Source organism: Lygodium microphyllum, chromosome 14, assembly GCF_053477565.2.
Source record: "Lygodium microphyllum isolate KBCC chromosome 14, Lygodium_microphyllum_v1.1.10, whole genome shotgun sequence".
Taxonomy (NCBI): Eukaryota; Viridiplantae; Streptophyta; class Polypodiopsida; order Schizaeales; family Lygodiaceae; genus Lygodium; species Lygodium microphyllum.
In genome coordinates this window covers 103,789,389-103,815,250 of record NC_141148.1, presented here as the reverse complement: position 1 = coordinate 103,815,250, position 25,862 = coordinate 103,789,389, and the positions used below count along the sequence as shown (strand labels likewise).

Genomic DNA, 25,862 nt, shown 5'->3' with positions numbered 1-25,862 from the left:
GACTTTTCTTTCTTTATGTGCTAATATCTGCTCAGGAACTAAGATTTTATCAAGTTTCTCAATCTCTGGCTGCATCTCATCTATGATATCCTCAAGCACATCACCATAGAAAGACCTAAGAAGATTCACATGAAAGGCATTGTGAATCTTCCAATGACAAGGTAGCTTTAACTTATAAGCCATCTCATTGATCCTTTGCAACACTTGGAAAGGCCCATAATGCCTCATGTTGAGTTTTAAAAAAAGGCGCTCTTTACCCTTCGTTTTCTTTAGCTTGAACTTTTCAAAGCATAACAAGACCTAGTCACCCTCTACAAATGTCAAAGCTCTATGGTGGTATGGTGGGTGCGTTCTTTTGCTTCTCTCAAGTCTTCTGGAGAGATATCTTTACTTTAGCATAAGCTTCATCCATACTCTCGACATACTTGTCGGCCTCAAAAGATCTTATCCTTGGTATGCAAAATGCGTCATTGTGTGGGATTTTCTTTTGGCACACAACATTTCAAAAGATCTAAAATAGTGACATTGCCTCTTCAAATTGCCCATTTGTTTGTGGATGAAAAGAAGATGAGAAATTTAGGGTCATACCCATATTCTCAAAAATACCTCTCCAAAAGAGATTCATCGTGCAAGGAACTCTACCACTCACAATAGACTATGGTATGCCATGACATTAAAATATATTCTACACTAACAATCTTATCATGCGATCCAGAGATATTCTTTTCCTCACTAGAATGAAAGGAGCTTGTTTGTTGAACCTACAAATAATAGTCCATATACCATCACTCCTTGTAGGTATCCTAGGAATATCAAACATAAAATCCATGGCTATGTTGTCCCATGGTCTTTTTAGACAATATGCCCTAAGAAGTAAATATTTAACATGAAGAATACACACTTTTTTGCATTAATATCCGGCTTGTGTTTTTTGAGTTCCTCGAACAAAGAAGTCAAATGCATCTTATGTTTCGACTCATTCTTTGAGTAGATTATGATCTCATCAAAGAATGTTGCAATGAAAGACCTGTAATGTTAAAAAATTCTATCCATCATGTGATTAAATATCATAGGTATATTTGTAAGCCCAAATGGCATGACTAAGAACTTATATAAACCAAAAGTGCTCTTAAAAGTTGTCTTGTGCACATCTTTTGGTCTTACGGGTATCTAATGATACCCACTTTTAAGGTCTATCTTGTTGAAGATTGCAATTCTCTATAGCTAATCAAGGATATCATCAATTCTCGATATAGAGAATCTATTTTTGATTGTCTTCTTGTTCAAGATGAGGTAATTAATACACTCTCTCCATGGACATTCTTTTTTTGCACAAAGAGTATAGGTGAGCAAAAGGGCGATGAATTGGATTGAGTCATGCATTTTCCCACAAGTCATTAACCTAACTCATTGTTTCTTATTGTTGGGCAGCACTCACTCTATAGGGTGGTCTGTTCAGAGGCACTACAAGCACTAGGTTAACTTTGGCCTTTCAAGTGGTAATTCTCTAGGTAAGGAGGTAGCAAAAAAATATTGGAATTCATTTAAGAATTCTGTCCACTCCTTATTTCGTATTGAAACATTAGACATAGCATCATCTTTACCAACATCTTTTGCAAAAACCAAGTACATAGAAAGATGTTTTTTCTTATTGAAAAAATTGTTGAAGTAGATAGAAGAGGAATTGAATCTCCCTTCAACTTTTCATCAAGAACATGTTGCCTTTCTTTGTGAGTGAGAGTGATACATTGATCATAGCATGTACTTTGTGACACCATGGAATACCCAATAATACATTGCAGCCCTTCAACGACATGATGTAAAAATCCTAACTGTTCATCTATGACTAGAAATGAATATGGAGTTTTCCAATAATAGGGGTAACTGGCTTTGCATGTCTAGGACAAGCCAAACTAGCCTCACCCATGGGACCCATCTCATTATCTCTGATGCCTAACTTGGTTGCTAATTCAGGAGAAATGAAGTTGGCACAAGCACTTGCACCAAAGAAAACTAAAGCATGTTGATCCCTCACTTCGCTCCATTCATGGCATAGCCCTGAAGCATTTGTGTTTGATTGGTCACCAACAAGATTAGATGCCAATTTTGTTGAAGTTTTATGGTTCTTGCCTTTTTGATTCTTATTGTCATTTGCATGGTTTTTAGACTTATGTTCTAGGCATCCACATGCTATATGCCCCGCTTGTTCATAAACATAGCATTTCTTTGCATCATATAATTCTTTTTTTCAACAAATTTCTTAGCACTAGCAAATGACCTTTTACCTTGTTTGTATTTTTGAAAGAATGACTTAGACTGATTTTCAGCTTGTTGACCCTTTTTTGAAGATTTAAAGTGTCAGAGTGAAGGAATGCAGAAGCGAATGACCAAGATGAAGAGTGAACAAAGAGAGAAGAGAGAGAGAGAAGAGACAGTGAAACACAGAAAATCTGCAGTGAAGAATGCTGTATAAGGATGTTGAAGTATACACGGGTGCAGAGAGAATATCTACGTATGTCTCCACCTCAAAGATCTTAGTCTCCATCAGTCTTGAGAGCAGTCTCCACGGTCTGCAGTGTGAAATTTGTGAAAACCAACTGACCAAGACTGATGGAATTAGGGCCTATAAATAGGCTGAAAAAAACATGAAAAATCAAGCAGGTCAGTTGCATTAAATGCAGTTGACTGCTGCCTGATTGCTTGCCATGTGCCACCTGTGCTGCTGTTTGACCTGCCACGTGTCATTTGCCTTGCTGCTTGCGCTCCTACCACGTGGAATGCCTGCTGAAAACTGCACCTGCATGTCCAGGGAATGTCACTCTCTAACATCTCCTCTTAGATCTTGGATATGACAAAAGGCTAAGGGATCTGGAGTGCTGTCAAACTAAAGCTTGGGAAAGCGCCTTGGTAAACAAGTGTACAAGATTTTCCTCTGTCTTGCAATAGACCAAGGAAATGGTCTCATCCAGAATTTCTCCCAAATGAAATGGTATTAGATCTCAATATGCTTTGTCCGAGCATGAAACATAGGATTCCTGACCAAGGTAATGCAACTCTCATTATTGTAGTGTAAAACAGTAGGACCAGTCTGAGGGCATCCAAGCTCCTCCGGAAGCTTGCGAAGCCACATTGTCTCACATGTAGTAGAAGACGCTGCTCGATACTTTGCCTTAGTCGAAGAGAGGGCAATCGTAGGTTGCTTCTTGTTGCTCCAAGAAACAACACTAGTACCCAAGGTAAAACAATAACTTGTCGTGGACCTCTGATGATCCACATCACCAGCCCAATTTGAATCACTAGCCTTTAAGTACCAAGTCTGTAGCACCTATACCAACAGGGTAATATATCCCAAGATCAAGAGTCCCCCGCAGGAACCGCATAATCCTTTGAGCAGCCTGCCAATGCACCATCTTGGGTTTACTCATGAACGCGGTCAACACACCTACAGCATAACATAAGTCAACACATGTATTGAGAAGCTAGATCAAGGAACCAACCAACTGCTTGTAATGGGTAACATTTGCCAAAGGAGAATCGGAATGAGCTGTAGCATTCCAATTCAGGTCCATAGGAGTTGTAAGAGTCTTGCATCTCTCCATCTCACACATAGCCAAGAGCTCCTGTACATACCGTTGCTTGGAAATAAAGATCTCCCTCGGAGTCTGATAGATCTCATGACCTAGAAAGAAGTGTAGAAGTCCCATATCCGTCATCTCAAACTTCTCTTGAAGTGTTGCCTTCGTCTACTCGACCATCTGAGTATGGTCACCTGTCACAATCAAGTCATCTACATAAAGGACAAACAATACATGACCTCTACTTGAGGTGTGTACATATAACTGAGGGTCGGCTTTGGAATGCTGATATCCTAATTTCTCTTGGGGGAACGAGCCAATCTTCTCATTTAAAGTATGGGGAGCTTGTTTAAGGTCGTAGAGAGCCTTCCACAACCTGTACACCTTACCATTAGAAGAACCGAAGCCTGGAGGTTGGTCAATATAGATCTCCTCCTTCAACTCCCCATTCAAGAAGGTAGACTTCACATCCAACTAATAGACCGGCCATCTCCTATGGCTAGCCAAGGCAAGAACTACACGAATAGTGGCCAACTAAGTTGTAGGGGTAAAAGTATCATGGAAGTCAATGCCCTGGGCATTGTGCAAAACCTTTAGTAACAAGGTGGGCCTTGTGCTTGTCCAATGTGCCATCACTGTGGTACTTGGTTTTGAAGACTCATTTGACTCCAATGATTTTCTTATAAGGAGGCTTCGGCATGAGATACCAAGTGCCATTCCTCTCAATCGACTCCAGCTTTTGCACCATTGCTTTTTGCCAATGATCATGCTGTAAAGCCTCCTTCACGGAAGTGGGCTCCTGATCCTGCATGACATGAGTCATCAAACAATAATTAATGTAAACAAGATTAGTATGGTGTGCTTGGTTCCTTCGAGAATGCCACGGACCATCCTGCGGCTGCTACTTCTCAGGGACCCCCTCAATCCTTGCATCACAAAGAGTGTCACAAGTCCAATGAGGAGGAGACCGGACCTCGTCGTTCTCCATCTGCAGAAGTGTTTGGAAGGTCCATCGATGGTGGGGGAGCAAGCAATGAATATGGGGGCTAAGAACTAAGCTCCTCATTCGAAGAAGAGTCCTCAAGAGGCATAGGCTTCAGAGGAATAGTCGTGCGGGCGCCCAACTATCATCGGGATCTCCAAGAACAGGGTGTTCCTTGCCCCTCTTTGAGGCTAGAACTTCCATGAACTGAACATCACGGCTCATGTAGACATCCTGCTTAACAAGATCATACAATTGGTAGCCTTGAGATTGGGAGCTATAGCCCATAAACACGTGTCCTTTGGAAGCTGCTCCAAATTTGTCACGCCATGTCTTCGGGATGTGAACATAGGCATCACACCCAAAAACCTTGAAATAAGAAACATCTGGCGTGGACCCAAAGTATGTCTCATATGGAGTCATACCAACAACAACAGAAGTAGGGAAATGATTAAGGATGTGAATTGCAGTAGCCACAGCCTTAGCCCATAGACACTGAGGTGTCTGACGGTGCTCCATCATGGTACGGGCCATCTTGATCACGTTGCAATTCTTTCGCTCCAAGATGCAATTCTCGTGAGGGGTGTTTGTATTGGCAAACTCCTGGTGAATACCATGATTTGTCAAAAATTGAGCGAACTCTTTAGAAACAAATTCTCCGCCCTTATCTGATCGTAAGGACTTCAGCTTTCGGCCTGATTGATTCTTCTCAAAGAGCAACCAATCCTTAAAGTTGGAGAAAGCCTCTGGCTTTAGCTTCAAGAAATAAGCCCTTAGGGCACAAATCTTGTGCACCGAAAGGAGATGGTACCCCAAAGTCCGCACATAAAGTACCTCTGATATATGGGCACCACCACGTCCATCTAGAATAAGATGCATGTTGCCCCGGCCTTGTATAGGAATAGACGAATTGTCGCCAATGAGAATCTGGCCATGCGAAGGCTACAAACGAGCAACACCTACTGAAGGAGTCATGTGCCGGGAGGCACCATTGTCAACAATCCACTCTCGGGTGTATGGGATTGTCAACACAGCATCAGAAGCCATTAGGGTCAAATCTTCAGCCACCTCTAAGTGGAGGAAAGCAGCTGATGAGGGAGTAGCCACCGCTTCGGAATTCTTGGAAGATTTATTATTTTTCTCATTCTCCTTCTCCTTCTTCTCCTTGTTGGGGCAATCCTTCTTCTAGTGACCTGTTTTGCCACAAATGTGACAAGTAGACTCCTTTTCTTTGTCCTTCTTAGATTTTTTCTTCTCCTTCTTTTGGTTCTTCCCCTTCTTCTAAGAGGATTGATCAACCAAGGCCTCAGATTACGAAGCATTGGTACCTTTCAGTTGCTCTTCTTGGTCTATAGGAACCAACTCTTCCCACTGAAGAGTCTCAGACTGCCTTGAAGTAATCAAGGTAGAATAAAAACCATTGAAGCGGGGCAGTAGCTGTGAAAGAAGAGTTATCGCCATGTCTTCAGAAGTGATCACCTTCCCTGCGTTTTGAACTTGCATCCAAAGTTGTCTTAGTTTGTTGATATGCTCCCGCATAGAGGATGACTTATTGACACTAATGGTTTGCATTTGCACTTACAAAGAAACTCGCTTGATTGTAGATCTGATTAAGCTCGAGCCATATATTTCGAGCCACCATCAAATGCTCAATATAAGAGATAATAGCTGTAGTACATGAGAGAAATAAAAACGAGCGAATGCGAGCATTGAGTTTATCCCAATGTGCCTGAGCCTTTGTTAACTCCATCTTATCACTGGAAGAGAGTCTGGACTCGTCTTGTGAAGGACGATGAATAGCCTCCGTAACAAGCTCCGCCAAATCATAGGACTCCAGAATGGTAAGCATCACGACCCACCAGATGCGGTAATTCTCGCCATTGAGCTTTTGATCTGATGGAAGAGGCGGTAAGACAGGCATCTTCCAATCCATGATCACTTGAAACTCAGTCTCGGCCTTAGAAGACATCTTCACTTACAATGCCTGCACAAAACACAAAGAGCAGCCCCTCTCTGACTGTGAAAATACAGCCTATTAGGGCTCTTGGTCACTCGTCCTACTACTTCACCCGCCGGTGGCAATAAAAAAGTAAAATCTGCACTTGAAGGCCCAAAACATAGCCTTCTTCAATGCAGCCTTGTGTCGCACTGAAATCTCCTCTTCAATTGAGTCGGTCCTTCAATGCTCTGATAACATATCAGAGTGAAGCAATGCAGAAGCGAATGATCAAGACAGAGTGAACACAGACACACACACAGAGAGAGAGAGAGAGAGAGAGAGAGAGACATTGAAACATAGAAAATCTGTAGTGAAGAATGCTATATAAGGATACAGAAGTATACACGGGTGTAGAGAGAATATTTGCGTATGTCTCCACCTTAAAGATCTCAGTCTCTGTCAGCCGCGAGAGCACTCTCCACGGTTTGCAGCCTGAAATCTGTGAAAACCAATTGACCAAGACTGCTGGAATCAGGGCCTATAAATAGGCTGAAAAAAACACAAAAAACCAAGCAGGTCAGCTGCATTAAATGCAGCTAAATGCAGCCAACTGTTGTTGGACTGTTGCTGTCCGACTGCTTGCCACGTGTCACCTGCACTGCTGTCGGACCGGCCACATGTCATCTGCCTTGCTGCCTGTGCTCGTGCCACGTGGACTGCCTGCTGAAAACTGCACTTGCTTGTCCAGGGAATGTCACTCTCTAACATTAAACTTGCTGTCCAAAAACTTAATCTTGCTGCCCTTGTTTTTAGCATTGTTCTTTGAAGCATCTTTGCTGCCCTTAAATTCTATGACATGGCCTTTCATCAATTTATAAGTTGTATCTGCATTTTTAGTCAATTGTGCTATGCTGTTCACTTTTGTATTAGTGCGATAGTGGGAGATCTCATTGGGTAGACCACTATAGTAGGTCTCTATTTGCTCAACCATCAGGCTCACGAAAAGAACTAATTGACAGCAAAGTTGCCCAAAATTTGTTTGTGTACTCTTCCAAATCAGCACAATGAATTCTGTCCAATTTGTGCCAAGTTATTGTTGCATCCACTTCAAAAGTGTTTGAGAGCCATTGGGAAGAGAAAACTTGTTTAAAATGCACCCAAGTTGTTGGTGCCTTGCCTTGAATTAAAAGGTTGTCCACCACTTAAGTGCATTTCCTTTTAAGAAAGTGGTTGCCTTGCACACTTTCAAATGCTCAGAATTATTGCCCCCAGACTAGGCTGTATCAAATTTTGAATGAAGGTGAAAGCCTTGAATCTATATTGCATACCATTAAAAGTTTCAAATTTGACTGCTGCCCCACCTTCTTTGTTGTCTTTAACCTTATCTCAAGGTAGAAAGTTATCATACACTCTTGGCTGCAAAAATGGTGGACAAAGTGATGCCATTGCTGCCTTTCTGTTTAACATATGCCCAACAAGATCTTGCAATTGACCAAACATTCCAGTTTACATTCTTGGCTGCATACCAATGTTACCGTACATGTCATTGTGCATTTCAAGCTGCAATGCCCCATGATAATTCCCCTGAACACCTAACATAGATGGCTGGAAACCAAATGGATTCTGCATGCCAACATTGGTGGGTGCAATGGCAACCATATGGCATAGCCTGAAACACTAATCCACCCCCAAAAATAACCTGGATGCATAGATGGTTGAGGAATTGTTTGCTATCTGTGAGGAATATGCTGCAGATTATTTCTTAATGGATGATCATGCTATTGAATTGGAGTTCCATGCACATTTAGCATTACCAGTACTAGTATATGCAATATTTTGGCTGAAAAGATTGCCAATGAGCCTTGATTGGTTGTTTAGAATGTGAAGCAACATTTCTTCCTTTAACATCAGAGACTGGAGTTGCATGTGATTGAGTTGTATGCTCACCAATCACATTTGTTGCTTGCTGCCTTGTAGCATTTTCAACATTCAGTGACTAACCATGTGTTGAGTGCCTTTCAAGAGGGGATTCCTACTTCTCACTCCTATTACCACTGTTGTGTGACATCTTTTACTATTTGCCCCTTGTACCCTATCTTCAGCAACTAAAAACTTTTTTGTAATTGAATTACAACAAGCCAAAATGCATGTGTTTACTTCTTAAGACGACTCAAAGCTCATTTCCTTTAGAAAGATGGTGATGTCTTGGCAATAGAATCATGAAACCGGCCTTCGGAAGCCCAAAGGGCAATAGAATATATTTTAGCAAATACTTAATTAGTGAATGCAACAAGAAAAATATACGCATAATTGGAGCTAGAGTGCTCTTGTACTACGTGATACTTGTGGGCCCCAAAGCTTGGTGCCCCTTCCGGTATTTGTTTAGATTATGATGTATGCTCGAAATTGGTTATGAATGGTTTTATTTCAACGAAATTGATCCATGGGTGTGCAATTGTAACGTGTCCATCTGTCTCCTTGCAGGACACGTCTTAGCAGCCCATCGGAAAGAGGGTCTAGAAAGCTCCGCCCGGCACTCCCATGGAATGTTACGGGGTTTGCGATCTAGGTCTTTCCAAGTCTGCCACGTAGTGGAAGTATTCTGGCCGTTCCCACTTAGGACCGACTTGAATCAAGGTTTTTCCAATGGTCAAACTCCTAGAATGCAGCTAGCGTCGAGCTCTATATTACGCAAAAATACCAGGGTTGAAGCGGATTCATGCTGCACTTGGTTCAAGGAGAATGAGAAACGAGAGGGATGCAAAGCTCGATCTCTCTGCCCATAAGGCATAGTCTCATTCCGTTACCCTAAAACAACATAAATCGGGGTTCTAGTAACCTAGATTCTAGGTCAACGTTCCTTGCTGTTCATTTCCTTCAAGAGAAGTTTCCTGCTATCGATTTCATTTGAGAAAAGTTTCCGGCCAACCGGGACCACCCATCCGTAGGACGGACCCATGGCCACATCCATCGCACTTTCCTCAGGGTTGTTTTAGTTGTCGAATTACCTACCACATTTAGTTGGACACGCATAAAACAACTTTCTTAATTAGCCACTTAGATACTGGTTCCTTCACGTAATCTTAGCACTTGACATAGAAAAATAGTGCCAAACAAGTTCCTTTTCAACAGGTTATCTTACTTATCTTTGTAATACATCCATAAAATCCAGCCCGTAGACTAATCCATAATCCGTCCGAAGGCAATCCATAATCTGCCCAAGGGCTATCCAGCAATCCACAGGGATTGCTAATCCAAGATTCCGTCCGTAGTCTAGTATGCGGGCCTCGAGATTCAATCCCGAGTCACGTTGGCCTCTTGTGCAGGGCCCGAAAGGCAAGGGATTTATGGCCAGAGCTTCCCCTGGCACCCAAGCGTCCTCCTGCTCCAAGTAGCGCTCAACGGAGAGACCTCTTGTAGCGGGTTCGGTCCACGTTCCCGGCGCGACTAACAACCCCCTTGGTTAGGGTCAGGCAGACAGTCGAGGGTAACTGATGCTGCCTCTCCCTTCAGGCCTTCAACCTAAAGCATTAATTAACTTTCCATCATTTAGTTCCTTGAGCAAATAATGCAAACAGTGCTCCTAAACTGTTACAAGCACAATCAAACTAGTGGTCGTTTATTTGGTCAACTGCTAAGGAGTAAATCCTTCTCTTCCAATGCATCCAGCATTCGATCTAGGATCAATTGCGACTTGGTAAGATCCCCAAGGGTTTGTTTGTTCACCCTTTTGTCTTTAGGTTAGGGCCATACCCTGTTAATCCAACTTAACCTACACCTTAGGTTTCATAAATTAACAGTAAATCCTGGCTATCATGTCGCTCTAACTTGATTGATGCTTTGCTTGCTAAGCAATACATAACTTCCCTTATCTTGGGAAATTACCCCAAGAAGGTGATATAACAAGATGACTACCCATCCTCTTGTAAGTTATACTTGCGCTAGAATCTGCCAACCTTAATCCAAGGAATGGCAAATCTATCTTGTGATTAAACTACAAGGACGTGCGACGTTGCAACTTGTTGCACAAGTGTCGCATCTATCTCATGGGATTATTTCACCCATTGAACGGCGTTTCCTGGTTAAGGACTTTTGTTTAGACAATATGCAGGGATTAGGGCGTCTTCTTACCCAACCCAATCCTAATTGTACTAGGCCGACAATGTTCGGTCTTAGGGTTTCCAAACTCAATCCTAGTTTTAGCATAGGTCGAACGATCCTTAGGGTAGAAACCCTAGATCGTTGTTTGCATGAGCGTCCAATTGATCCAAACATTCCGTGAATGTGGGTAGGACCTTAGGGTTTGAGGACTTCGACTTGGCGTTCCAAGTGCGATATTAGGTAGCACTTCCAACGTGCCAAGCCTTAGCTAGTACTTAAGGTGTTTATCGTGTCGACTAGTTATGCCTATACGAAACCCTAACAGTTAATAATATCACAAGTGATTTGGGTAAATTGTTCTACTTGTCTTGCGATAAGAACGACCCTTTCCTAGAGATGATAGACTTGATCTAAAGGAGAAAAATAGTTGCAAAATGTCACAATACATGCAAACACGCGATTCATTGCTTCTACGTACCACAAGATCCACAATAACTCTATTTTTTCTTGCTAAAGTCAAAATGCATGATAATTTGAAGAATAACTTATATAGGATCTACTAGGATTTACATTGAGGAGTAATGCCTACAACCTTTTGTCCTAGCATTTGAGTTTCATACTTTGATAAGCCATACAATCTTTTCTAAATGCAACTCGATGAAATGAAATTTACGTAACGTGCGACCTTTTCTAAATATAACATTGTTAATGAAGTTCATGTGACGTTTAACCTTTAGTCCGTCTGACAACATCTTTGCAAGCAACGTGTAATGTCCATTGTTTCATTTTCATGCTGTGCAACGGAAGTTAACAGTTTCCTCATGCGAGTCATAACGAAGGAAGTTATTGACTAAATGCAAGATACTCTTTTCCTTTACGGCCAATGCACTTAACAATTTTCTCTTTAACCCTAGGCAATATGTGTTTTAGGCTTCCACTTTGAAAATGCATGACAAGGCAATTTACGACTAAGTATATAGGGTGAGTAAGTGCTTTTCATTCATAACTTTGGAGATGCATGATATGCACAAATCCTTATCTATCGTTCAAAGAGATAATTTATCAAATGTACTTTTATCACTACCCATGAATTAACGATAAACGTAGAATGCATTTTCCCTATGGAATTAAGCGTACTTAAAACATTTCTTCATGTGGGAATAAATTCGTGGAACCTGGGTTTGTGGATCCGCGGTGATATCCACGTGTAAGTTCGGGGAAGAACCTTCCGCAGGTGCACCTTGTGACTTCTTGGGAGCCATCGTTGATGGCTTGAACTCCGCGGATTACCCTCGCTTCTGTGTGTTCTCCGAATAGCCTCAAGTTTTGCCTTCTCCCTCGTACGCAGGAGATTCCTTCACCGAAATGCGGATCTTTAAAAAACCCGGGGGCTTGTGGGATTGGGGCTTATGGGAAGACTTGTGGGAATGGGGCTTATGGAAGCCCCCTTAGAAGCTTCTGATTTAACTAGGAAAAAAAACGTGGAGGCCAATGATTTATGGAAGTCGAGGACGAAGGGGAAAGTAATGATTGATGATGGCGGGGCTGGTCGTGGCGGCGGCTGCAACGGTAGCTTGACGGCAGATTCGGCGGCGTTGGCAGGCGGTGGCGTTTCTGGTGGCGGCAGCAGTCCCTCCTCTCCACGAACGTACACAGCGCGGCAGCCTTCTCCTCTATCCTCCTCTTTGTTCACAGGGGAGTGTTTTTATAGAGCAAGGGGGGGGGGAGAGAGAGAGAGAGAGAGAGAGAGAGAGAGAGAGAGACTCCACACACGTGGAGCCCCCCATGCTTCCCTCTTCTCCCATGCATCTCCACCTCTACAAGCTCCCCATACTCCCCACTTGCTCTTCTTCTACTCTCTCTCCTCCAGCCATGCATCGGTTGGGGGAAAGGGATAATCATTAAAAATTTTTGACTTAACCTTACCATTATCCATTTTTTTTCCCTTAAAAAAGGGTGTTTTCCCGCGGGATTTTACGGTCTTCAACCCTGGCCTTGATTTCACAATGCGGAGGCCTCATTTTTGCGCGTGCGGGGTACGGATTAATCTACCGATAATTACGATGTGGGAGATGACCTTGCATAGGTTTTACACGGCGTGCGGGGAGTCAAGTTCAACAATATTTTTGAGCGGAAATATTACAGCAATGACCTTGTTACCTTCAATGCTGGCCTTCAACCAATTGTGGAGTGTTTAAAAATGGAAACAAACACTTCAGGTTGCTAAACCCTAAAAGTTACAGCAAGTATTTGAACCTAATTTTGTAGAGCATTTGCTTAGATAATTGTCGAGATAGTTTTCATGCAATCCCACATTGTTCCTCTCAGAGACAGAGGGATTTCTCGAGATGAAACTGTGAGAATGCCGCTTTTTTCGCAACAAAGCTGCCTAAAAAGTGCGCTAGGCTTGAGATCTTAGAGGAGAAGAGGGGATCTCATCTCTTAGTGCTATAATAACTCGTTTTTTGATACTTAGTCAACATGACATAATCAGCCACATTGTTTGCACCAGAAACAAATCTATCAGGTTGTCTAGTAGCCCTAGATGATCTTCTAACCCAATGATCATTGTTTGTTGGCTGTTGAGCATTTTCAGCTTGTTGTCCTGGCATTTCAGCCTGCAAATCAGCATTAACAGCTTGCTGTCTTGGCTGCTCCTGCACATCTAGTGGCTCATTATTATGGGCAATAGTTGGCTGATCATTTCCAGCATTATTTTCTGCATTTACAGGTTCATTTACAGCACGTATTTGCTGCTGTACAGCGGGCACATTGTGCTGTCCAAAAGGTATTTCTTTCCGGAATACAACCCTACAGACCTCAGTCTTTTCAGGCTGTTTATACATGCGATCTTCCCGGAAGATAACATCATTGTTGCGTACTACTTTCCTTTTCTTGGGATCCCATAGTCTATATCCCATTTCATCCTCGTCACCATATCCTAGGAAAATGCATTTACAAGACTTTGGCTCAAGTTTGTTGCGTTTTTCTTTACGAATGTGTACAAAAGCCTCGCAGCCAAATACTTTCAGATGAGCATATGAAGGTGGCTTGCTCGACCACGCTTCTTGGAGAACTCCCCTTTCCAAAGACCTATTTGGTGTAATTAGGTGTATGATTGTCATAACAGCCTCTGCCCAAAAACCATGGGGTAATACAACATGAGACAGCATCATACGGGCTGTTAGAGAGATCACAGCCAGGCAGGTTTCAGCCTGGTGCAGTCCAGTCGGACTGCTGCAGTCGGACCAGCAGCAGTCGGACTGCCACGTGGCAGTCCGACTGCTTGCAGCGGATTTATTCCAGGCTGCGCCCTATTTTGGCGCCCCGTTCTAGGTGGTTTTTCGCCTATTTATTGCCGACGTTTCCAGCAGTCTACACATTCTTCTCTGTCGCAGATTACAGACCGGTGCCGTGCAGATTTCTGTCTCTGTTCACAGATTTCAGACAGCAGACAGTGCAGACTGTAGCAGACTTCGAGGTGGACAGCAGGTCGCATCGTCGAGGTGGAGACACGCAGTCCAGCGCACTGCGCCCGTGTATATCTTTGTATTCAGCATTCTTTATACAACAGATCTTCATTGTACACTGTCTCTTTCTCTTCCTTTTCTCTTTGCGTTCTCTCTCTCTCTCAGTCCTACGCTTCCGCACCGCTGCACTCTGACATGGTATCAGAGCAGTGTTTGAGGGCTGACTGAGCGCAGAATCAACCTGAAAAGGAGTTTTCATCGCGACACAAATTTGCGTTTTTTGCGTTTAAGGGCAGACAGGAGGGCTGCGCCTTGGAACAAGGCTGAAACGAGTGTGGGCGCACAGGAAAGGAGTACAGGTGGTGGATTTTGCTGCTGTTTAACGCGGAGGAAGTTTGAGTTTTCAACCTAAAAGTGCAGGTTTTGCTTTTTCATCGCCTCCGGCGGGTGAAGAAGCTTCGGGACGCGGAAGAGCCTTAGCAGGCTGAGTTTACTCAGTCAGAGGGGACTGCTTTTGCGTTTGAGAAGGCATTGCAGGTGAAGATGTCTACAGAGATGGACTTGGAGTTCCAGGCGATTATGGACCGGAAGGTGCCTGTCTTACCGGCTCTTCCTACAGATCAGAAGCTCGACGGCGACAACTACCGCATTTGGCGCATTATGATGTTGGCCATTCTTGAGTCCTATGATTTGGCGGAGTTGGTACAGGAAGATATTGACCGGCCTTGGGTAAGAGATGAGTCCAAACTCTCTTCCGATGCTCGTGCGGAGTTGGCCAGGGCCCAGTCTCATTGGGACAAACTGAATGCCAGGATTCGATCCTTTCTCTTTCTATCATGCACTACAGCCGTGATCGCTCACATCGAGCCACTTGACGGTGGCTCGTGAGATATGGCTGGAGCTTGATCAAATGTACAATCGGATGACCCTGATGAAGAGGGTTTCTTTGGAGGTACAGATGCGGACCTTGTCCGTCAATAAGTCTTCTTCGCTAAGGGAACACATTAACAAGCTAAGGCAGCTACAGATGCAGGTTCAGAATGCGGGGAAGCCAATTTCCTCCGAAGACATGGCGATCACACTCTTGTCCCAGTTGCCGCCACGATTCGGTACATTTTACTCTGCCCTTATTGCTTCGGGGCGAGAGTCTACTCTTCGGTGGGAAGAGTTGGTTCCTATGGTCTTGGACCAAGAGGAACAGTTAAAGGGACAGAATGCTTCCAAGACGGAGGCGTTGACAGGTCAAGCCTCTCAGAAGAAGGGGAAGGACCAAAAGAAGAAGAAGGGGGATAACAAGTCCAAGAAGGACAAGGACAAAGACTCCACATGCCATATTTGTGGAAAGACTGGCCATTGGAAGAAGGATTGCCTTGACAAAGACTCGAAGGACACCAAGAAGAAGGAAACCAAGGATTCTGGAGCGGTGGCTGCACCCTCATCAGCTGCATTTCTACATTTAGTGGTCATAGAGGACGCTTCACCGAATGCTTCTGATGCTGCGATGGCGGCTCCCCAATCTCGAGAGTGGATTATTGATAGTGGTGCCTCACGGCACATGACTCCTTCATCAGATGGTGTTGCCCAGCTGCGACCTTCGCGTGGGCAGGTTCTCATTGGAGACAGCTCTTCAGTTTCTATTGCAGATCGGGGTAAGATGCAGCTTATTCCGGATGGACGAGGTGGCACCCATACCTCAGAGGTTTTGCATGTACCAGGATTGGGGTACCATCTCCTTTCAGTTCATAAGATTTGCTCCCTTGGTCTTTTGGTGGAATTTGACAGTTCTACTGTGCGAGTCCTTGATCGTGAATCGAGGAAGGTTCTATCATCTGGATATGAGGAGAACGGCATTTACAAACTGAAGTCTTCCACTGCCCTCTCTTCTCTTCTTCTTACCTCACAGTCACAGTCTGAGTTATGGCATGCTCGGTTTGGTCACCTGAACTATGACTATCTTCGGAAGGCGTCACGTGGACAGCTTGTTCGAGGGTTGCCGGATATAGTGGTGAGCCAGCAGCCATGTGTCTCCTGCATATGGGGGAAGCAGCATCGGGATGCCATTCCCCACACAGCTTTGCGGCGGTCTACTTCACCGATGGAGCTAGTATCTACGGATCTATGTGGCCCTATGAGGAATGAGTCCCTGCGTGGGAGCTCGTACTTCATGCTGATCGTGGATGACTACAGCAGGATGACATGGGCCTACTTTTTGGCACTAAAGTCAGAAGCTTTCTCGCACTTCAAGGATTGGCTTCTCTTTGAGGAGAACCGATCAGGCCGGAAGTTGAAGACCTTGCGATCCGACAAGGGAGGTGAATTTGTGTCTAATGAATTTGCTCGGTTTTGTGCAGATAGAGGAATTCACCAGGAGTTTGCCAATACCAATACTCCTCAAGAAAATGGTATTCTAGAACGGAAGAACCGCAGTGTGATCGAGATGGCGCGCACCATGATGGAGCACCGACAGACCCCTTAGGTTATGTGGGCGGAGGCTGTGGCTACTGCAGTCCATATCCTTAATCGATCCCCTACTTCGGCCGTGGAAGGGATGACTCCATTTGAGGCTTATTTTGGGACGAAGCCAGATGTTTCTTACTTTCGGGTCTTTGGGTGTGATGCCTATGTTCACATTCCCAAGGCTCACCGTGACAAATTTGAAGCGACTTCCCGAAAACAGGTATTTGTTGGCTACAGCTCCCAGTACCAAGGCTACCGACTGTATGATCCCGTTAAGCGGGATGTATATACTAGCCGTGATGTGCGGTTTGTGGAGGTTCCGGCTTCTTCAACGGGTGAGGAGCATCCCGTTCTTGGAGATCCAGGGGAGAGTTTGGCTCCTACAGTTCCACTGGAGCCTGTGCCGTTTGATTATGATTCTGTTTCTGACACAGAGTCTACTGTTCCACCGGATCCTTCTGAGGAATTACCACCGGTGGACATTCCAGAGTCTTCTACTGATGGAGAACGACGAGGGGAGGTTCGGCCTCCTCCTCGCTGGGCCCGTGACACACTCCGTGATTCAGGGATCGAGGGGGTTCCTGAGGAGTGGGGACCGCAGGATGGTCCGCGGCGGTCACGGAGGCACCAGGCGCATTCTTCGGAGCTTGTTTGCTCCAATTATTGTTTGATGTCCCGAGTTATGCAGGATCGAGAGCCCACCTCCGTGAAGGAGGCTTTACAGTCCGCCCCATGGAAGAAAGCTATGGAAGCTGAGTTGGAGGCTATTGAGAGGAATGGCACTTGGTCACTTGTGCCACGCCCCCCGAAGAAGAAGGTGATTGGAGTCAAGTGGGTCTTCAAGACCAAATATCTCAGTGATGGTACTTTGGATAAGCACAAGGCTCGCCTTGTTGCTAAGGGTTTTGCCCAGTGCCCAGGGATTGACTGTCATGACACCTTTGCCCCTACAGCTCGTATGGCAACCATTAGAGCTGTTCTTGCTTTGGCTGGCCATAGGAGATGGCCTGTTTATCAGCTGGATGTGAAGTCGGCCTTCTTGAATGGTGATTTGAAGGAGGAGATCTACGTTGAGCAGCCTCCTGGCTTTGGTTCTTCAGATGGGAAAGTCTACAGGTTGAAGAAGGCCCTGTATGGTCTGAAGCAGGCCCCGCGAGCTTGGAACGAGAAGATTGATTCATTCCTCCAGACTCAGTTGGGATATCGGCGGTCCAAGGCCGATCCGCAGCTGTATGTTCACACTTCCGAGGATGGTTGTGTGCTGTTTGTATTATATGTTGATGATTTGATTGTCACAGGTGATGATGCACAGCAGGTCCAGGAGACAAAGTCAGCTTTACATCGGATGTTCGAGATGACGGATTTGGGGCTACTCCATTTCTTTTTAGGACATGAGATTTATCAGTCTCAGAGGGGGATTTTTCTCTCCCAACAGAGATATGTACAGGAGCTCTTGGTGACTTTTGAGATGGAAGATTGTCGGGCCCTCTCTACTCCTATGGATCCGAACTGGAAGGCCACTTCCCACTCAGCTTCTCCTTTGGCGGATGCTTCCCGCTATCGACAGTTGATAGGGTCTTTGATTTGGCTTCTCAACACGAGGGTTGATCTATGTTTTGCTGTTGGGCTCTTGGCAGGGTTCATGAGTGAACCTAAGACGGTGCATTGGCAAGCTGCTCAGAGGATACTTCGGTATCTGAGGGGGACGTCTGATTTGGGGATTCATTACCCCGCAGGGACAGATGGGTCAGATCTTGTACTTGCAGGTTGGAGCGACTCGGATTGGGCCGGTGACGTGGACCACAGGCGGTCTACAACAGGTTATTGCTTTACTTTGGGTGCAAGTGTTATTTCATGGAGTAGCAAGAAGCAGCCCACGGTAGCCCTTTCGTCTACTGAGGCGGAGTATCGGGCCGCATCTTCCACCACATGCGAGGTTGTGTGGCTTCGGAGATTGTTGGAGGAGCTTGGGTGCTCCCAGACTCGTCCTACATTGCTGCGATGTGACAATGAGAGTTGCATTGCCTTGGCAAGAAATCCTGTTTTTCATGCCCGGACGAAGCACATTGAGATCCAGTACCACTTCATCCGAGAAAAGCTTCTGGATGAGACCATCACTGTGGAGTATTGCAAGACGGAGGATAATCTTGCGGATTTGTTTACGAAGGCGCTTCCTCAGGCTCTACTTTGGCAACATTCCAGATCCCTCAGGCTTCTGCCCTGCCCAGGCTCTGAGAGGGGGTGTTAGAGAGATCACAGCCAGGCAGGTTTCAGCCTGGTGCAGTCCAGTCGGACCAGCAGCAGTCGGACTGCCATGTGGCAGTCCGACTGCCTGCAGCGGATTTATTCCAAGCTGCGCCCTATTTTGGCGCCCCGTTCTAGGTGGTTTTTCGCCTATTTATTGCCAACGTTTCCAGCAGTCTACACATTCTTCTCTGTCGCAGATTACAGACCGGTGCCGTGCAGATTTCTGTCTCTGTTCACAGATTTCAGACAGCAGACAGTGCAGACTGCAGCAGACTTTCGAGGTGGACAGCAGGTCGCATCGTCGAGGTGGAGACACGCAGTCCAGCGCACTGCGCCCATGTATATCTTTGTATTCAGCATTCTTTATACAGCAGATCTTCATTGTACATTGTCTCTTTCTCTCCCTTTTCTCTCTGCGTTCTCTCTCTCTCAGTCCTACGCTTCCGCACCGCTGCACTCTGACATGTTAGAGAGATCACAGCCAGGCAGGTTTCAGCCTGGTGCAGTCCAGTCGGACTGCTGCAGTTGGACCAGCAGCAGTCGGACTGCCACGTGGCAGTCCGACTGCCTGCAGCGGATTTATTCCAGGCTGTGCCCTATTTTGGCGCCCCGTTCTAGGTGGTTTTTCACCTGTTTATTGCCGACGTTTCCAGCAGTCTACACATTCTTCTCTGTCGCAGATTACAGACCGGTGCCGTGCAGATTTCTGTCTCTGTTCACAGATTTCAGACAGCAGACAGTGCAGACTGCAGCAGACTTCGAGGTGGACAGCAGGTCGCATCGTCGAGGTGGAGACACGCAGTCCAGCGCACTGCGCCCGTGTATATCTTTGTATTCAGCATTCTTTATACAGCAGATCTTCATTGTACACTGTCTCTTTCCCTTCCTTTTCTCTTTGCGTTCTCTCTCTCTCAGTCCTACGCTTCCGCACCGCTGCACTCTGACATGGTATCAGAGCAGTGTTTGAGGGCTGACTGAGCGCAGAATCAACCTGAAAAGGAGTTTTCATCGCGACACAAATTTGCGTTTTTTGCGTTTAAGGGCAGACAGGAGGGCTGCGCCTTGGAACAAGGCTGAAACGAGTGTGGGCGCACAGGAAAGGAGTACAGGTGGTGGATTTTGCTGCTGTTTAACGCGGAGGAAGTTTGAGTTTTCAACCTAAAAGTGCAGGTTTTGCTTTTTCATCGCCTTCGGCGGGTGAAGAAGCTTCGGGACGCGGAAGAGCCTTAGCAGGCTGAGTTTACTCAGTCAGAGGGGACTGCTTTTGCGTTTGAGAAGGCATTGCAGGTGAAGATGTCTACAGAGATGGACTTGGAGTTCCAGGCGATTATGGACCGGAAGGTGCCTGTCTTACCGGCTCTTCCTACAGATCAGAAGCTCGACGGCGACAACTACCGCATTTGGCGCGTTATGATGTTGGCCATTCTTGAGTCCTATGATTTGGCGGAGTTGGTACAGGAGGATATTGACCGGCCTTCGGTAAGAGATGAGTCCAAACTCTCTTCCGATGCTCGTGCGGAGTTGGCCAGGGCCCAGTCTCATTGGGACAAACTGAATGCCAGGATTCGATCCTTTCTCTTTCTATCATGCACTACAGCCGTGATCGCTCACATCGAGCACTTGACAGTGGCTTGTGAGATATGGTTGGAGCTTGATCAAATGTACAATCGGATGACCCTAATGAAGAGGGTTTCTTTGGAGGTACAGATGCGGACCTTGTCCGTCAATAAGTCTTCTTCGCTAAGGGAACACATTAACAAGCTAAGGCAGCTACAGATGCAGGTTCAGAATGCGGGGAAGCCAATTTCCTCCGAAGACATGGCGATCACACTCTTGTCCCAGTTGCCGCCACGATTCGGTACATTTAACTCTGCCCTTATTGCTTCGGGGCGAGAGTCTACTCTTCGGTGGGAAGAGTTGGTTCCTATGGTCTTGGACCAAGAGGAACAGTTAAAGGGACAGAATGCTTCCAAGACGGAGGCGTTGACAGGTCAAGCCTCTCAGAAGAAGGGGAAGGACCAAAAGAAGAAGAAGAGGGATAACAAGTCCAAGAAGGACAAGGAGAAGGACAAGGACAAAGACTCCACATGCCATATTTGTGGAAAGACTCGCCATTGGAAGAAGGATTGCCTTGACAAAGACTCGAAGGACACCAAGAAGAAGGAAACCAAGGATTCTGGAGCGGTGGCTGCACCCTCATCAGCTGCATTTCTACATTTAGTTGTCATAGAGGACGCTTCACCGAATGCTTCTGATGCTGCGATGGCGGCTCCCCAATCTCGAGAGTGGATTATTGATAGTGGTGCCTCACGGCACATGACTCCTTCATCAGATGGTGTTGCCCAGCTGCGACCTTCGCGTGGGCAGGTTCTCATTGGAGACAACTCTTCAGTTTCTATTGCAGGTCGGGGTAAGATGCAGCTTATTCCGGATGGACGAGGTGGCACCCATACCTCAGAGGTTTTGCATGTACCAGGATTGGGGTACCATCTCCTTTCAGTTCATAAGATTTGCTCCCTTGGTCTTTTGGTGGAATTTGACAGTTCTACTGTGCGAGTCCTTGATCGTGAATCGAGGAAGGTTCTATCATCTGGATATGAGGAGAACGGCATTTACAAACTGAAGTCTTCCACTGCCCTCTCTTCTCTTCTTCTTACCTCTGCAAAGTTATGTGCTCCTTCAAGCTTGTTTATGTGCATGAGATTACTGTTGTCATTGCTGCTAGCCATGATTTTCAGCTCAAATGTGACAAAAAAATCAGCAAATGCAGGCCCAAACTGTCACCCAAGTGACCAAGGTACAAACAAGTACTAATCAGCAATAAATGACCACGTAGAAGCAGAGATTTCAGATCTGTAAATAAATTTTCAGAAGCACCAAACCATATGCTACAACATTCCACAACTGATTACAGGTGTTCCAAGGGCATATACATCACATTACATGAGAAATCCCAAATTTTAGCTGCAATTTTTGTTATACATGTACCCAAGGGCATAAAATTTGACAAGCATGGTCAAAAGCCCCAAAATTTTGTGCTTAAAGCATCAACCACACATCTTCATTTTCTTAATCATGCATAGAATAAGCCAATTTTGCTAAAATAGAGCAATTTCAGCAAACCTGCAATTTCTGTTGTACATGTACCCATGGGCATAAAATTTGACACGCACGGTCAAAAGCCCCAAAATTTTGTGCTCAAAGCATCAACCACACATCTGCATTTTCTCCGTCATGCATAGAACATGCCAATTTTGCTAAAATAGAGCAATTTCAGCAAACCTGTAATTTCTGTTGTACATATAACCACAGGCATAGAATTTGACATGCACGGTCAAAAGCCCCAAAATTTTGTGCTCAAAGCATCAACCACACATCTGCTTTTTCTCTGCTTGCATAGAACATGCCAATTTTGCTAAAATAGAGCAATTTGAGCAAAACCCCCAAATTTTCCAAGTGTTGGATGTCCAAATTACATGGAATTGAACCTGCATGTACATAAAATGACCAAATGATGCACAAATTTTGCCCAAACTGCAAAAGCCCCAAATTGCACCGGGTCCAATGTGTATCAATGTTGAGAAATTGGGTAAATTTCAGTCCAATTTGTGCATGTACATGAAAAGCCCCAAATGTCGGAGGCAAAATGTCACAAATTCTTGCAATTGCTGAGATAGATATCATTGTTGCATCTTGCTCGCACCAAATCTGGACAAATCCCCAAATTTTCCAAGTCCTGCGTGCACTAATTTCAGTGAAATTAAAAGAATTTCACTAAAATGTGAAAAGCCCCAAAATTCCTGGGCAAATGTGCACCGACTTCGCAACTTCTGAGTTAGATTGTCTAGTTTTGTGTTAAGATCCCCAAATTCGAGAAAAGCCCCAAATTTCTGGACTTGGATTGCATGAAAATTTGAAGATGTGCCTCTATGCGTGAACCCTCGGTAGGGGAACTTCAAGAAAAAGGAAATTTGAAGGAAAAGAAAAGTTGAACGACGGGTCAACGGACCTGCCGTGCAGATCGCTGCTTGGTACTTGCTGTCCCGTCATGTGTGGAGGCCTGTTGCGTGTGCAGCTTGTCAGCTGTTGAGCTTGACACCCTGTCTCCGTTGCTCACTTGGTGCCCCGCTGGCCCCATCGCGCACTCTCCTCGCTGGAGCCTTCTGCAGCTCACGACCTGTCGCCTGTGACAAAATGCCTGCTTGTCAGGTCTGAAAACGACCTCATGGCCTGCTTGCCTGTCCTGCTCGAACTCGGAGAGGTATGAACGCCTCAACCGCAGCTCTGATACCAGTTTGTAGTGACCAGGAGGCACGAGGATTGAGACAGTAGGTGTTCTTTACGCTCGGAGAGATAGAGAGAGTGAGAGAGAGCAGAGTAGAGTGCGCACACGATTTTTGGGTACAATGACAAGTGTACCACTTTACGTTTTTAGATAGATATATATGTGTAAGTACACGTGCTAAGGGTGTGTTCACACCTGAGCACATTTAAAGGCACGAGGGCCTTTATTCCCAACATATTAATATGTAAAAGGACGGTTTTTTATGTCCCCTGTTGTGACCAAACTAGTGAGTTGTTTATCAAAGTAAGCTTGTATGCCTCTGCTTGTGTCTGTTTCATGGTTAGAAGTATTGGTATATGCAGTTTCAATCCATCTTTTCTCATTTTATACCTGCTCTTACTTTGATACAGTAATTTCTTCAACACAGGCTGTGCAACAAAGATCCTTACTGCATTACTGGATATGTGATAGATTGTTTGGGTTAGGGGCATTGCTGATGATATGCTCAGCAGGGACATGATTCAATGCTAGCTGGTGGATAGTGGCACGCTTTGCAGCTTGCAATAGAGTCATGGACAAAACAAATCTGCAATACTGGCGATTTACTTTATGTCTGTGCATTTCAACTGCCTTTTGCAGCTATAGCTGCTTAATTTATTTCCATGGATTGCCACCTTGCCTTTTCCTGCTTGCTCTTTGTTTTTTAAAATGTTAGTTTTGAGTTTGCAGACAATGTTTAGCATGCCAATCATGAGCATGAATATTATCTTATCTTCTAAAAGCAGATCAGACTGTTACCGAGCTAGACATGCAAATATGTGATAAAAGAGCACATCCACGGTCTTGATCTCGTTAGGAACTTCTTCCAAGTACACACTGATATTCCTTATTTGGCTGTGTCTAGATTATCTATGAGGATGGAGATGAAGAAGATTTGGAGATGGCAGAGGTGAAAGCCATCTTGCATGCTCCAAGCACTGTGACATTGGCATCAAAGAAGAGAATGAGCTCAGAAGTAGGGGTTGGCGAAGAAAAGAACAAGTGGGACTTCTCATGCATTCCTCGTCAGTTGTTATTCAAATCGATAATAAACTGTTAGCTAATTGGTATTCACAGGGCACTAGAAGTTAATCGGGTCCTCCATTAGGTTTTTTCTTGCAGTATATGAGCTAAAACTGAGCTTTGCAATTGTCATACAGGGGCTTTAAAAAACAAAGGAAAGAACAAAATATAACACCACAAAAGAAAAGTAAGGGCGGTAGACAAAACAAAGGCAGGGTAACAACATCCAGAAAGAATGGAGAGGCCAGGAGACTCAAAGCTTCAAAAGGCAAGCCTAAGATACCCAGGAAATCCATGAAAATGTCTGGTAAGGGGAAGTCACCTATTAGCAGAGGACAAGAGACTGGAAGTGCTGCAAAGCAAATTGGGTTGAAACGGAAGGCAAACAGAGACGAGGTCATCGAGGGAACACCCAGATGCTCCAAGGTGGCAGCTCCTGTGACAGAAAAGACTGCTCTCGTAGGCACAACATTCAAAAAAGATTTTAGTGGCACACTGTACAGTGGAGTCATAGAAAAATATAACAAGGTCACAAAGTACTACAAGGTGATTAGGTGTTAGTCGTGGTTTATATAGTAATCTTCAGGGTCTGATTTATTATATATGCCAGCCTATAACTTGTTTCTTCGACTGCTGTGTAGGTAAAGTATGAGGATGGTGATCAGGAGGACCTTGAATGGGATGAACTTGAACCGTTATTAGATCCAGTGGATAAGCATGCTGATGATTCGAAACAACTGGAAGCTAAAGCTACTAACCTAAAAAGCAAACCAAATACTAAGAGGGCTAAATAGGTATGGTCAGGTGTGACGTACTTTCTGATTCTTGGGTATCTTCTTAATATCAAGGTTTACACAGCATATCATTGTTTTCGCTCTGAAGGTTAAGTGCCGTCGCATCAATTGTGTGAAAATGGATGCACACAGATACAACTTGGTGGTCTACTTGGATCACATTTTTGTCACCCTTGAAAGTCTTATGGAAGACATCTTTCCAACACCAGCACTGCTGAAAGCCCAACATTCTTGTGTTTAGCTAGCTTTATCGAATTTCTAACTCTCTTAGCTGATCGTCGTCCGTTGCTTTCCTGGCACGAAAAGTTTCAGGTTGTGCTCGGGTGACTGGCTAGCACATATAGCAGGCTATGGAATCTCAAAGGCCTTCGTACACTCTTGCAGCCACTGTAACAGAACGAAGAATTGTGTATAGATTGCTAGCATGGAAGGGCAATATAATCAGAAGCCCTGATGTTTGTATAATGATCCGAGGAGTAATTTGATGGGGTTTCTAGCCTTCAATAGTAAATCTTTCTCTCTCTCTCTCTCCTTGTTTCTGTCTCTGTCTCTGTCTCTCTCAACCGGACCCCCGCCTCCGGCCCGGCGCAGGCACAGTTGTGTTGAAATTTGAAAGGTGATTGTCCTCGTTTAAGGTTAAATTACATGATCCCAACCTCCGATGCCACTGTCAAGGTTTCTACAAGAGTCTTAAATATTTTCTGTAGTTGGGGTTCACTTTTTATGGTGTTGTGTCGTCAATGGTATTATGATGTACGCTATGAGATAATAGAATGGTTCTCTTAACCACTAGTTTGGTTTTAAGACATAGTGCTGTATGGACATTACTGTGTCTTGAAATGGTGATTAATACACACTACAAATGCCATAGCACGCAAACACATTTGAAAATACCCGAATTGAGACTTGTTATGTATTTTCATAGTAATGACCTTGGGAATTGAGTTGGA

General features: G+C 44.8%; 1 protein-coding gene across 5 annotated transcripts in view; it reads left to right on the top strand.

The window, feature by feature from the left end:
* Positions 1-25,596, top strand: part of LOC148025923 (uncharacterized) — a 46,068-nt gene extending 20,472 nt beyond the window's left edge. Inside the window, exons 5-8 of one of the 5 annotated variants that reach the window (XM_087693185.1) lie at positions 23,961-24,097; positions 24,256-24,664; positions 24,760-24,912; positions 25,001-25,587. In XM_087693185.1, coding sequence (XP_087549311.1) covers positions 23,961-24,097; positions 24,256-24,664; positions 24,760-24,912 — 699 coding nt within the window. In that variant the 3' untranslated portion in view covers positions 25,001-25,587. Of the gene's footprint in view, positions 1-23,960; positions 24,098-24,255; positions 24,665-24,759 lie in introns of all 5 variants that reach the window. The other 4 variants (XM_087693186.1, XM_087693184.1, XM_087693188.1 and 1 more) reach the window with 4 other exon arrangements.
* The last annotated feature ends 266 nt before the right edge of the window (positions 25,597-25,862 follow it).